The following is a 12,536-nucleotide window of genomic DNA, read 5'->3' as shown; positions in this document are numbered from 1 at the left end:
TACCTTGTAAAAGTTCATCTCATTCCCTTCATTTAAATATAACCAACTTTTGAGAGATCTATAGCAACTTTTAATTTAGTGTACTGTCCAATATGGTGTCTACTAGCCACATATGGCGATTCAGTGCTTGAAGTGGGACCAGAAACCACGAATCTGAATATTTAATTCTAACTCATTTTAATTTCAATACAAAAAGGTGGTAATTCAGTCATTGGAAAATGCTTAACCATGTTTGGGACACATGAATATATTTTTGCAAGTTGGTACTTCATAAAATCTAAATACAGATCAAGTATTTTTGATTAAAGGCCAGCATCTGAATTGAGAGGTATGTAAGTGCAAAATACATACGAGATTTTGAAGACAGAACAAAAAAGAATGTAAAGCGTCTCATTAATTTTTAATGTTGATTAATGTTGAAATGATAATATTTGGATATAGTTTAAATAAAATCTATAACAATTACTGTATGTTATTAGAATTAATTTCATCTCTTTCACTTTTAAAAATGTGACTACTGGGGCGCCTGGGTGGCTCAGTGGTTAAGCCGCTGCCTTCGGCTCAGGTCATGATCTCAGGGTCCTGGGATCGAGCCCCGCATCGGGCTCTCTGCTCTGCGGGGAGCCTGCTTCACCTCCCCTCTCTGCCTGCTTGTGATCTCTCTCTCTCTGTCAAATAAATAAATAAAATCTTTAAAAAAAAATGTGACTACTAGAAAATTTTGAATTACATATGTGCCTTGCATTGTATTTCTTTTAGAGCTGATCTAGACTTGGCAACACTTCAGGTAATCTTAAATTTAGGCTTACATAGCCTGATTGAGAAACATGGAGTGCTGAATAGAGGGTTGGGATTACCAAGATTTTCTGGTTAAGCAATTTCCTCTTGGCTCTTGGTACAGGCTCGTGGGCTTCTGTTCTAGGCTACAAATAGAGTGCCATGTGGATTACTGTAATTCTCTATTTGGATAATACAGCACATTTTTAGATGGAAAGGGCAGAAAGGAAAAATGTTCTCTAGTTCCATTTTGCCTTTGGGTCATGCCCATAATTACTTAAATTATATTTGAAGGCTTGATCCTGAGAGCTAGGAATTTACCTGTATCTCCTTAACAACCAAATCCACTCTGAGAGACACTAACATAGAGATTTTTAAATTTTTTTTTTTTAGAGGGGAGGTGCACTGTAAAATCTCCCTGAGGTAGGTAGGCAACCTATTAATCACTTATTACTACAAAGACAATAAGCCACTTTGCTAAAGAAGGAATAAAGAAAGTCGGGGAGTGAGGAAAAGTGTGTAAGAGACAACAGAATGCTGTTCCATTGGAAGTGAAATGTTGGGTCTTAATGCAGAATGTGTTGTAGAAATGATTGTCGAATGTAGGTTTTAGGAGATGATAGTCATATGCCACTTGGAATTTGGGTTTCATTTAGTTTTTGAACTCTTTTTGAAAATAAATTAGACAAATTATATTTTCCTCCCTTATATGTAATGAAGTTGAATATTAACTATTTTCTTTGAGGTTCTTCCTCGAAGGGTTTCCTTTCCATTTCCTAATTTCCACAATTTTTTGCCCTGGAATGAATTAAACCATCTTTGTTCCAGCTTCCCTTTCTTGCTCCTTGCCCCTAAGCATCTCCCCTCTCCTAACCTAACCCTGCCCTCCCTCTGAACCTGCTTTGAGAAGGAGATCTTTCAGCACACACAGTAATAGTTAATCCTTTGTTAGTTTGTTTTTTACTCATTTGCTGTGTGTTTGTTACTTTTAGCCAAGGAATATTTCCTACAAAATGAAAACTTAGGAAGAACTCAAATATACAAAACAGATAAGGTCTGAGCTGCTATGACTGGAAGAAGGAAGAGCCCTGAAGTCACATGAAATTGATGAAGCACAATTTTAAAATCACTGCCTTAGTCTGGATTTGATTCACTGTTTTATTTCTCTTGGGATACTTCTTTTTTGAACCTTATCTCTAATAATACAATGCAAAGTCCTATATCTTAAAAGGGGAATTCATATATTCGTGAGCTGGCAGTAGGGGCTGTTGGTGACTTATGCTGACCTCTGTCACAGTGTATGGAGCATATTGAATGTCATGGCATTTATTGACTTTTTTTTTTTTTCTGGCATTAGGCTCTAAGTACCTGGAAGGTGGGCATACCTAATATCCTATGTATTTCAACACATTTAGCACTAGGTTAGCACCAAATTAAGCACATTTAGCATCTGGGACTTAGTAGTTGCTTAATGAACATATGCAAAACTAAATCTCATTGAATTTGAGGTATGGCTTTTCTAACATCTGTGAAATCAAACATACAGGCACTTGCTTTGACTATATAGGCAAGGAAGTCCTTAGCCATGTAGTCATATATCTTTGTTCAGGATATCTCCTTAGTAAATTTTTGTGAAGTCTCTGGAGAATGCAACCAGTTTGTAGGAAGTTTAGAAAGCCTCTTAGTAACGCCAGTTATTTTAGTTATGGTTATAAAAAAAACACATGTTTGCAAGCCCCTCGGTCTTTCTAGAGAGAAAAGATTTGCTCAATGATACAGTCAAGAGATGGCCAATGGCTTGTTCCCTGTTACAGCTTCCATAATTAAGTCTTCTGGGATCTTCACTTTAGAGATTTACTAGAACAATTACACAGATCCTCTAAAGCATTTAGGGAAATCTGAAGTTTTATGAACTACCAACCATAATACTATTAAACTGATGATATACAAAGACTGAGATTTTTTTTTTTAATATAAAATAGTGGTGCCTGGGTGGCTCGGTAGTTAAGCATCTGCCTTTGGCACAGGTCATGATCCCAGGGTCTTGGGATTGAGCCCTGCATCAGGCTACCTGCTCAATGGGAAGCTTGCTTCTCCTTCTCCCACACCCCTGCTTGTGTTCTCTCTTTCTCTCTCTTGCTGTCTCTCTCTTTCTGTCAAATAAATCAATAAAAATCTTTAAAAAATATATAAAATAAATAAGAAAACATTTTAGCCTAGTGAAATCATTTGGCATTAGAAATTCATTATCTTTCCCCATGGAAATGTTAATATTTGTGCTCATGTTTTATGTAAGTAGTATAAGTATTTCAGTCTTTTCATGAACTTTATCATAAAGTACTTGTTATTGTTTATAATGATTTTTTATTGCTTTGGGGGGGATTAGTAACTTGAAGAATCCAAAGTTTAATGAAATTTTATTATTTGCAAATCAATTAGTTTTAGATAAAAAGACCTGTAATAAGACCAGATTTATTCAAACAAGTTTAGAAAGTTGAAATTTATCTTTGTGCTACTGAAGAAATGAGGATTGACTAATGAAACTAATAATATAAACATGGTTAGAGAAAAGTTGAGCTCAATGATAGTAATAATACAATAACTACAGTAATAATTGCTCACGTTTTTTTAAAACTTTTATGTGCCAGGCACTGTGCTAAGTGCTTTGTAACCAAGTCCAACTGAATCCTCACTACCTCGTTCAAGATCCCCTATTATTATCACCCTCATTTTACAAATGAGAAAATGAAAGCTGAGGACAATAAAATAAGACTCATGAGGAAATTGTAATTCAAGAGCAAAATAGTGTGACTCAGGAATGAGAGCTCTTAAAAGTCATTTTCTATGCTATGGATACATATTTGCAAATAAACAAAGACTTAATTATAGATTTTTTTTAAGAGAAGGAGCAGACCTTGACAGCTTCCTCTTAATAATTGAAGTTCCAGTGTGTACTTCAATGTATAAAAGCTGCATGCTTGTATACTCACCATATGATGAACAAAGAAACAGAAACTTCAAAGAATATTAATTAGATGGATTCTTAACATCAAAGTTAATGTCTCATAATTTTAGACTCCTTTGTTGAATATATATCAATTCAAATTAAAAAAATAACACACACTAGTTTTGCTTTTCTTTCTTTCTTCTTTTTTTCTTTTTTCTTTTCTTTTCTGGGAGAAACTGGCACCAGCCATTTACCTTTCCTAAGGCACTGAGATGTGAATTCTCTTGTGCTACCTTGAGAAGTTAACTTTTTGGTTCAAAGGCTAATTTTCAGTTACTGGAGAAAGTCCAAGTAGCTGCCTCAGCATCTTAAATGCCAGTGAGGGTTCAGGCTTAAATGCCAACTTGGAGTCAGCGTGTCAACATGCGTTCAGCTGGAGCCATTTTAAGATCTGTGAGAAATCCCTTTCTTCGGGTGGTGGCTGCCTTTCTCTGCCCCTTTAAGAACAGTCCCAGGCCTTGTCTTGTTCAAGAACTTCACAGCCTGACTGTGTGGGTTCAGTCTGGCAGTCCCTGATGAGTCAATCTACTTACTGGCTCCAAGAGGGCCATTAGCATTGCCAGAGTGTACACTGGCTCCTCCACAGTTCCCAGATGACAGGTGGCTCTTGGTGATGGGGGAAATCAGACACAGTGGACATCAAAGAGCCCAGAGAAAAGTAAGATGCTGCCTTGGGAATTTAACTCCTCTGTCTAAGGCCAATTAAGAAGGGAAAGATTCAGAACAGCTTTATCAGAACATTACATTACAATAAGGGCTCAGGATTGACAGCTTGAGATGAAAGTGTTGTGGTCTGTTTGGGCTGCTGCAACAAAATGTCATAATCTGAGTGGTTTATAAGCCCCAGGATTTGTTTCTCCTAGTTCTGGAGACTGTGAAGTGCAAGATAATGGTGCCAGTGATTTGGTGTCTGGTGAGACCTGCTTCTTCACTGATGGATGTCTTCTCACTGAAGGCTCACAGGATGGAAGGGACTACCTAGCTCTCTGGAGGCTCCTTCAAAGAGCTCTAATCTCAGTCATGAGGACTCCACCCTCATAACCCTCCTCCTAATACCATCATACCGGGCATTAGGTTTCAACATATGAATTTTGGTGGAATACCTGTCTTCAGTCCATAGCAGGAAGTGGCAATGAAAGGCAAATATTTCACTAGAGTGACCAGGCAAACCTCAGAGGAGCCTCCAGTACTCACAAGGAGTAGTACATGGCAACAGGAGTAACAGCAGATATGTAGAAAAAAAGCAGGAAATAACTCAGGACCAGCTCCTGGGAGGGCTTCCAGCATGGCTGGCTTCAGGAGGTCCCTCTGTGTACAAAATCTTTGCCTATAAATGAAGATAAGACCTTCATTTGGAATGAAGACATGATAGTTTTTATAAAGCTACATTTTCACCCCAAACTAGTGACTTCATCATTTCATATATGAATAAGTGATATTGTTTGTCATGTGTATGACTCATAGCAATACTATAATTATAAGTAATTATAAGGGAGGTAGTCAGAAGAAGGGAATTAAAGGAGGAAAGATGTCACGAGAGGAAGAAACAGAGAAGACGTAGCATCACAACCCGGAATATGTTACTGCTTTTCTTCTGGGGAGCACATGATCTGGTTAGAGGCCCCTCAAAGTAGACTTAGATTTTAGTTGAAAGTTGACAAGACAGTTTTCATTCTTGAACACCTGTCTCTTCCATGTGAGGACCGTGCATCATATGGCTTTGAGTGGTGACATTTATATGAACCATTTTATGATTGACGTGTGACTTTGTGCTCAAATCTGTACAAGGAGCATGTATACTTCTTGAAGCACGTGCTTGAAGTCTTGACAAGAACTTTTAATAGAGGAAAAAAAATCCACCAATCTATATCCTTAGAAATATGTAGATATCTCTTAATGTGGGGAGTTACAGAGGCAAATGTGGGCGGACAGGGAGATTTGAGCTTGTCGATGACTTACATACTTTCCATAGGTGAGAGTGGAAGGAGGGAAGAAGCTAGGAAGCAAGAAAAGATGTTGTTCTTTCTAGAATGATTGCAGAGCAGCAATTCCACTGCCTAGTGATGAGACACCTTAGGAGATGCTTTTTCTCCTAACCCAGCACTTTTGGGGGGAGGTTGGCAAAAGAGTCCAGCTGTCTCCCTCCTTTATTGGGAGGGTCTCCCCCAGGCTTCAGTCCTCAGGATGACATTGCCCCCAAAGTAACAGCTGCCTGTGGCCCCTGAGTTTATGTGGAGAAAAGCCAGGGGAAATTTTGTGAATGAATGAGGGAGAACTTGTCCCCAATATTTTGTTTTGAAAATTTCAAACATACAGTAAGCTTGAAAGAATTTTAAATTAACACCCATAGACCTACCACCCAGTTTTTACCATGAATATTTTCTGTATTTATTTCATATCCTTCCATCAACATGCATATTATTACTCAGAACTCATTATTTGTTTATATTTTTCCTTCTATTGATATAAAATGTATGATAAAATGCCAAAATCTTTAGTATATATTCACTGAGTTATAATAATTAAATATGCCTGTGTGATTGATCCACTGTGCATCAAAATATAGAACATTACTGTTACCCCAGAAATTTCTTTCCTGTCCCTTCTCAGTCCATGCCATTCCTGACCAGAAAAATCACCATTCCTTTCTATCTCCTGTATATTAGCTGTGTTTGCACCAGAACTTCATATTAAGTGGAACTATAAAATATTCTGTGTGTGTGTGTGTGTAAGGATGCTTGCTTTACATAATGATTTTGAAATTCATCCATATTGTGTATGGCAGTAGCTTGCTTCTTTTTTATTGCTGAGCGGTATTTCATTTGTGAATCTACCACAGTATGTTTACTGTTCTCTTGTTGATATACATCTGAGCTGTTTCGCGTTTAGAGCTATTATGAATAAAGCTTCTATGAGCATTCTTATACAATGCTTTTGCAAAAATACGTTTCATTCTCTTTGATAAATACCTAGGAGTGGGATTGCTAGGTCCCAGGTTAGGTGTATATTAAGTTTTATAAGAAATTGCTATAATGTTTCCAAGCTGATTATCTTATCTTGCATTTCTACCAATAACACATGACTGTTCCAGTACCTCCACAGCATCCCCAATTTGGTCTGTCATCAGTCTTTTTGATGTTAGCCATTCTGGTGGGTATGTGGTGGTATCTGTCATGATCTGAATGTTCTTGTCTCCCCAAAATTGGAATGTTGAAATTCCAACTCCAAAGGTGATGGTATTAGGAGGTAGGGCCTTTGGGAGGTGATTAGGTCATGAGAATGGATCACTCACTTAGGGGATTAGGGCTCTTATAAAAGGGGCCCCAGAGAGCTTCCTTCCACCTTGTGAGGATACAACTAGATGTCTGGGACCTGGAAGAGGACCCTCAACTGACCATGATGGCACCTTGATCTTGTACCTCGTGCCTCAGAATTGTGAGCTATAAATGTCTGTTGTTTTAAGTCACCCAGCCTGTGGTGTTTTGCTATGGTAGCCCAAATGGACTAAGACAGTATCTCATTATGATTTTGATTTACATGAAGATGAAATTTTAATTAATTAATTTTTAGATTTTATTTATTTACTTGAAAGTGAGAGAGAGGGAGGGAGAGAGAGAAAGCATGAGCAGGGGGACAGAGGGGCCTAGGGAGAGGAATGAGCAGACTCCCTGCTGAGCCCAACTCTGAACCTGATCCTAGGACCCTGAGATTGAAGACCTGAGCCGAAGGCAGACGCTTAACTGACTGAACCACCCAGGTGCCCAAGATGAATTTTTTAATTGCTTAAAATATGAGGGGGAGAAGAAGAGAGATCTTAAGAATACTAAAGAAGGTATAGTTATAGGAATGGGAGCACACTGGCTGTATTGAAAACTCAATTAGAATCAATAATTTGGTAATATATTTAAATTTTACTGAATTCGGGTTAAGGAGAGGAAGCCAAGAAACACTTATAAATGTCAGAATCAGCTACTAATGAAGGAAATATATTAGGAGAAAAACTTAGACAAGACCAAGAATGATATAGTCTATGCTATAGAATTCTATATATTACTCTAAATAAAAAGAGTAAGAATCTTAAGAAAATATAAATGAGTTATTATGTTACCCATTTATAGCTGTGTATTTTTTATTTCAATGCTATTCCTACCTAATAAACCTATTGAGTTTATTTTGCAATTATAATTTTAACTAGTTGTAAGGTAAATATTTGTAAAGGAATGTACAGCCATATGAATTAGTCATCAGATATAGAGAACACACTTAGATTGGTTAATAGTTTTTGTGCCCAAGTCATGTTATGTCTTCTGTACAGTAATATTGTAATATTTAAAGAACTTTAAAAGCTTTAAAAAAACTTTTAAAGCTTTAAAAGCTGAAGGGGATTTGAATTTTGTGTACTTTAATTAGTTCCCTTAGACTTTAATTAGGATAATCTACCTTTCACTATCACCATTAAAGTAAACTGTTACATTGAAAGAGCATTACATCTTTTGCATCCACTGTTAACTTCCACTTGGAACACTTAACCATTTATAATGTTCTGCAAGAATCATCACTGACCAAATTTTAATCTCACAGTTTTGCCATTTGTGATTAAGAAAGTATATTCATTACATTAAAAAAATAAAACATTTGTGTTTTTATTTTAGGTCCTGTATTCGAGATCAAGCAAGATTTTTTTCAAGAAGCAAAAACTCTCATTGCCCAACATTATGAGAAAATAAATGAGGTTAATGCTTTTAATCTAACTTATTTTCCAGGAAACTAATAACTGTTTTTGTATACGACAATGATTGTTCCAAATGGTTGCATGAACCCTAGTAGTCTCTGAATAGAAGAGGAAAATGAAATCTTTACTAGCTGTAAAAATCAATTTTAAATTGCATTTAAAAATATTTTTTTATAGCTATAGAGATTATTTAATTACATGTGTATTTGCACATTTAATCCTAATCCAATTTTTCATTTTTTCTTTTGATGAATTATAACAGAAATATTTGAATTACATATCTCAAATAAATATCCATCTTTAAACACTATTAGATAAAACTAAACTAGGAAATATGCCATGAGGTGTGTGCCCCCAGCATGACATGCTTCCTTGTTTCTTCTTCCATATCACCGTGCATTAGAGCCGTTTACCAGTCTGATCGTTCCTTGAGGACAGTGACTCTTTTCTGGTGGTTGCATCTCCGGCAAGAAGCTTTGCGGCTGGCTCAATAAATATTTGCTGAAGGGCATAGATTTGGAAGATGAGAAGGAGTGTGAGGTACTGGGTCTGCAAAGAGATAAGAGAGTCAGCACAGGATGAAATTTTAGTAGTAAGCATCTCCAAAGGAGGTGGGAAATTTTGGGGAGCAGCAGCTATTGTGACAAATGGGTCTTTAGGGGACAGGTGAAGGAAGGTGATCTTAAGATGGCTTTGTGTGTGCCACACTATACTATCCCCTTTTGAATATATATATATTTTTTAGGATCTTATTTGTTTATTTGAGAAAGAGAAAGAGCATAAGCACGGGAAGTTTAGGGTCAGAGGGAGAAGCAGACTCCCCGCTGAGCGCCCCAATGCCTATATTTTTCAAAGATTTTGTATATTTATTTGAGAGAGAGAGAATGAGACAGAGAGAGCATGAGAAGGGAGAGAGAAGGTCAGAGGGAGAAACAGACTCCTCGTTAAGCTGGGAGCCCGATGCAGGACTTGATTCTGGGACTCCAGGATCATGACCTAAGCCGAAGGCTGTTGCTTAACCAACTGAGCCACCCAGGTGTCCCTGAATACATTTTTTTAAAAAAACCTGTATCTTGGATAACGATTTTAAATACTTTTCAATGCTTACGGTGTGTGTGGGAATGTTGTAATTGTTACATATATTTCATTTGAATGGTCCTCTAGGCTGAAGCTGGTCATAGGTGGTTTTAATTTATAATGAACATTGTTAACACTGCTTAACTTTTTCCCCTAATCAATTGAAAATAATTTTACATTATATTGATTTCACTAGTAGACACATGGAATGAAAACTTCACAGTCTAAACAGTTTGATAGTTGTACTTTAGAACCTTGACTTTTTAAAGAGTTTTATCCATCTTTGGTTGCTTGGCAAAACAGTACTAGAATATTAAAACCTCCTTATTGGTGTCTTGAGTTGGCAACTTTTTTTTTTGGAGGGGAGTGATGAGGGCAGGGAATTATAGCTCTATCTATGGGGCAAGAGAATGTCTAGAATAGAAAGATTATAATTGTTTGGATAATTACCTATCAGAGACCTGGGACTGTATTATTTTTCTTTTGCTCAAGCTAGTCAAAATTAAGAAAGAATTAAGTGATTGAAAGGATCTAAAATACACACCTGATTATTAATATACTTGAGAAACTACTTCCATGTATGAGCTGTAATTTCGTATATTCAACAGAGAAAGAGGTTTGAGAGTGTTAGCATTTTATGGACATTCAAAAATTCTTAAAAGATGCTTGAAAATTATTAAATTCTTGTATACTTACTATTTGAAAACTTTACAGCTGCATTTGAAAATATCACATGTGAGGAGAAAATTATTACTGGAGAATTTACATTTTTTTTTTCTTTTGAAGTGGAATATAACCCTCATTCTTGTTAAGGGCTTTTGGAGAACTATAAAGGATAACATCTGCTTTACCTGATTACTGTTATGTGCTTTATAGTAAATATCTTATATAGTAAGGTACTTTATAAAATGCTTTTGGTAGATAGAATTTTACTAACTTATTAATAAGATGTATTATTTACTTTTATTATATGATTAATATTAAAATTAAATTTTATTAAATTTACTTTTGTTTTACTCACAGAATAAAATTCAAGGTACTTCTATAAATGTTTTTAAAAATAAACATCAAAACCCCAAATCTGGCAAATTCATACCTTTGGAGATTAAAAAAAAGGAAACACTTGATGTGGTCCAAGAATTTCGGACAGCACACAAAAGTATTTGTTTTCCCAAATACCTGTTCAAAAGTGAACATTTTAAGGAGCCCTCACAACGAACTTCTTTCAAGGAGCCAGACATTTTTAGTGTAAAGGAAAAATTCAAGGACTGTATGGATCTAATCACAAAAGGTAAGTTTTTGGTGAAACAAAGAAGTTCAGTAAGCCAACTGGCAAAACCGTTTGCTTCTGATAGACTTTTAATGAAATTTCCTTTTTGAAACAAAAGCCCACACTTTAAATCTTAGCAGTGGAAGGTGGGGAGGCATGATTAAAAGAGTTACTAAGCTCTGGGGCTGCCAGAAATTGAGAGGAGAGTACGCTAATGGGAACGAGGAATTTATGGGGACAAAATTGCTTAGCCACGTCTTCCAACAGAGTGATAGTTCTTCTAATATAAGACCTCAGACTGTAGTTCACTGTTAATAAAGCAGTGAGAGGTTTATGGCTTTGAATTCTATTGTTGAGTAGGATAAATAGGGTAGGCAAACTATCTGTGAATGTGTTCCCCCAAAAAGATTTTTGGGAGCTATAGAATTCCTATAAGACAAATTATAGTAAAGATTTACTTTTTATCAGGAACTTGGTAAGATGGAACCCGGAAGTCTATTTGAGCAAAGTGATATCATTTTCTAGAGACTAATGGCTGGAATAAATGACTTCTCATGACACATTTCTGTTTAAGCCTTCATAACTTCACCTCCACTTTTCCTCTTTTGTTATTGCTTGTTATGTTATTCTTTCATGTGAATTTTTTTTCATTCAATGAGTGCCTGCTCTGTGGCAGGCACTATGTTAGAAGTTGGATAAACAGAGATTAAAGGGCTCATAAAGTAATGGTGGAGATGAATGCCTGGGTAATTTCTTATTTATTTATCTATTCATTCATTCATTTATTTATATTAACATATAATGTATTATTTGTTTCAAGGGTACAGGTCTGTGATTCATCAGTCTTACAAAATTCATAGCACTCACCAGTGTCCATCCCCCAGCCACCCCATCCCTCCCACCCCCCTCCCACTCCAGCAACCCTCAGTTTGTTTCCTGAAATTAAATCTCTTATGGTTTGTGTTTTCCCTCCCTTCCCTTTTGATCCTGCTTTGTTTCTCAAACTCCTCTATCAGTGAGATCATATGATACTTGTCTTTGTCTGATTGACTTATTTCATCTAGCATAATACCCTCTAGTTCCATCCACATTGTTGCAAATAGCAAGATTTTGGGTTTTTGATGGCTGCATTATTATATATATATATATATATATATATATATATATACACACATACATACACACCACATCTTCTTTATCCATTCATCTGTTGATGGACATCTAGGCTCTTTCCATAGTTTGGCTATTGTGGGCATTGTTGCTATAAACATTGGGGTGCACATGCCTCTTCGGATCACTACATTTGTATCTTTAGGGTAATACCTTGTGGTGTAATTGCTGGGTCATAGGGTATGTCTATTTTCAACTTTTTGAGGAATCTCCATACTGTTTTTCAAAGTGGCTGCACCAGCTACCAACAGTACAGGAGGATTCCCCTTTCTCTACATCCTCACCAATGCCTGTCATTTCCTGACTGGTTAATTTTAGCCATTTTGACTGGTGTGAAGTGGTATCTCACTGTGGATTTGATTTGTATTTCCCTTATGCTGAGTGATGTTGAGCACTTTTTCATATGTCTGTTGGCCATTTGGATGTCTCCTTTGCAGAAATATTTATTCATGTCTTCTGCCCATTTCTTGATTGAACTATTTTTTCTTTGGGAGTTGAGTTTG

The 12,536-nt window shown here is 36.4% G+C and overlaps 1 protein-coding gene across 4 annotated transcripts in view; it reads left to right on the top strand.

The window, feature by feature from the left end:
• Positions 1–12,536, top strand: part of IQCM (IQ motif containing M) — a 486,594-nt gene that overhangs the window by 90,232 nt on the left and 383,826 nt on the right. For all 4 annotated transcript variants that reach the window (XM_047717609.1, XM_047717608.1, XM_047717606.1 and 1 more), the window contains 2 exons: positions 8,437–8,516; positions 10,617–10,884. In XM_047717609.1, the coding sequence (XP_047573565.1) occupies positions 8,437–8,516; positions 10,617–10,884 (348 nt within the window). The remainder of the gene's footprint in view (positions 1–8,436; positions 8,517–10,616; positions 10,885–12,536) is intronic.

The sequence above is a fragment of the Lutra lutra genome, chromosome 2, assembly GCF_902655055.1.
Source record: "Lutra lutra chromosome 2, mLutLut1.2, whole genome shotgun sequence".
NCBI classification, from domain to species: domain Eukaryota; kingdom Metazoa; phylum Chordata; class Mammalia; order Carnivora; family Mustelidae; genus Lutra; species Lutra lutra.
This window is presented reverse-complemented; position numbering and strand designations above follow the sequence as displayed.